At 60.2% G+C, this 1,423-nt stretch overlaps 2 protein-coding genes across 2 annotated transcripts in view; one reads left to right on the top strand and one right to left on the bottom strand.

The window, feature by feature from the left end:
- Window positions 1-236, top strand: part of BCKDHA (branched chain keto acid dehydrogenase E1, alpha polypeptide) — a gene marked incomplete at its 5' end in the record, with an annotated part of 1,603 nt that extends 1,367 nt beyond the window's left edge. Inside the window, one exon of the mRNA XM_009998471.1 lies at window positions 227-236. Within this exon, the coding sequence (XP_009996773.1) occupies window positions 227-236 (10 nt within the window). The remainder of the gene's footprint in view (window positions 1-226) is intronic.
- Window positions 237-859: 623 nt separating this feature from the next.
- Window positions 860-1,423, bottom strand: part of ATP5SL (ATP5S-like) — a 1,505-nt gene continuing 941 nt past the window's right edge. The window contains exons 2-4 of the mRNA XM_009998470.1: window positions 1,339-1,423; window positions 1,098-1,260; window positions 860-1,019 (exon numbers count right to left, since the gene is read on the bottom strand). Of these exons, the coding sequence (XP_009996772.1) occupies window positions 860-1,019; window positions 1,098-1,260; window positions 1,339-1,423 (408 nt within the window). The remainder of the gene's footprint in view (window positions 1,020-1,097; window positions 1,261-1,338) is intronic.

Genomic DNA, 1,423 nt, shown 5'->3' with positions numbered 1-1,423 from the left:
CCCGGGGTGGGGGGGGGGGTAACAGTGCCCTGAGAGAGGGGGATTAACCCCCTTGGGGGGTATTAAACCCGTTGGAGGGGGGTATTAAACCCGTTGGAGGGGGGGATTAATCCCCCTGGGATGCATCAGTCCCCTTGGGAGGGGAAAAGAGGCCCTCCCCCCACCCCCATGAGGGGTTAAACTTGAGGGGGTGAATGATCCCCTTGGATCTTAGTCCCCAATTTAGGGCAGATTAAAGTCCCTGAAGGGATAATTTGTCTCCTTTGAGGGAGGAGTAACCCTCTTGGAGGGTTAATTCATTGAGGGGGCAATTAATCTCCTTGGGGGGGGCAATTAACAATTTTGTGAGAGGAATTAACCCCCCCCCCATCAGGAGGATTAGCCCCCTTGGAAGGGTAATTAACTCCCCTTGGTGAGACTAAACCCTACTGGAGGGAGGCATTAACCCCCTTGTGGGGGATTAAACCCCTTGTACGGGGATTAAATCCCTTTGGGGGGGGGGAAATTACCCCCATTGGGGTGCATAAAGCCCCTTGGGAGGGGAAAATGGCCCCCTCAGAGGGGGAATTAACCCCCTTGAGGTAGGGATTAACCCCCTGGAGAAGGGATTAGCCCCTTGGGGGTTACTAAAACCCCTGGAGGGGGGTAGATCAGCCCACTCACAGGCTGATTTCACACTGGGAACCCTGGGGGGGGTCCAACACCCCTTCAAATAGGGCAAAAAGCAGCGAAACCCATTGATTGTTACCAGAAAAGCCCAAAATCCAGGGATGGGGGGAGGCAGCACGCAGCCACCAGGATTTAATGCTCGGGGAGGGGGGCAGGTGGCTCCCTCCATACCCCAACCCCCCCCCCGTCCTCAAGCAGGGGACTCCAGTGGTGGCACTGTCCCCATCTCCACACTGTCCTCGGGGTCCAAGCCCAGGATGTGGCACTTTGGCAGCATTTCCTCCAGCAGGATCTGGACCAGCCCCGGGCTCGGCACCTGGATCCCAGCCACGTCCAAGCGCCGCAGCTCCCTGGGAAGTGGGGACGTGGTGTTGGGGGGCAGCTGGAGCCAAAAGGGGGGTCCCCAGATGGCCATCCCCTCTGCTCACCGGAGGTGGTGGAGGGTAGCCAGGCCCCTCTCAGTGACTTGGGGACAATGGGCCACCGACAGGTCCCGCAGGGTGTCCCCAAAGACGTGCAGCCGTCCCAGTGCCCAGTCATCCAGGTGGGGGCACCTGCTCAGGTCCAGGTGCTGCAGCTGCCTCAGCAGCACTGTGGGGAGACAAAAGTGGGGGTCAAGGGAGGTCCCTAAAGGGATCTGGGGGTCCCAGGGGGGGGCTCGGGGCTCACCCAGGTTATCAAAGCCTTCATAGGTGAGGGAGGAGCCGCTGAGGTCCACGGCCACCACGGGGGCGTCGGGGAGGCGCAGGGACAC

This window comes from Chaetura pelagica, unplaced genomic scaffold (genome assembly GCF_000747805.2).
Source record: "Chaetura pelagica isolate M959 unplaced genomic scaffold, ChaPel_1.0 scaffold1005, whole genome shotgun sequence".
NCBI lineage: Eukaryota > Metazoa > Chordata > Aves > Apodiformes > Apodidae > Chaetura > Chaetura pelagica.
Note: the sequence above shows the minus strand (reverse complement) of the source record. Positions and strands in the feature narration are given on the sequence as shown.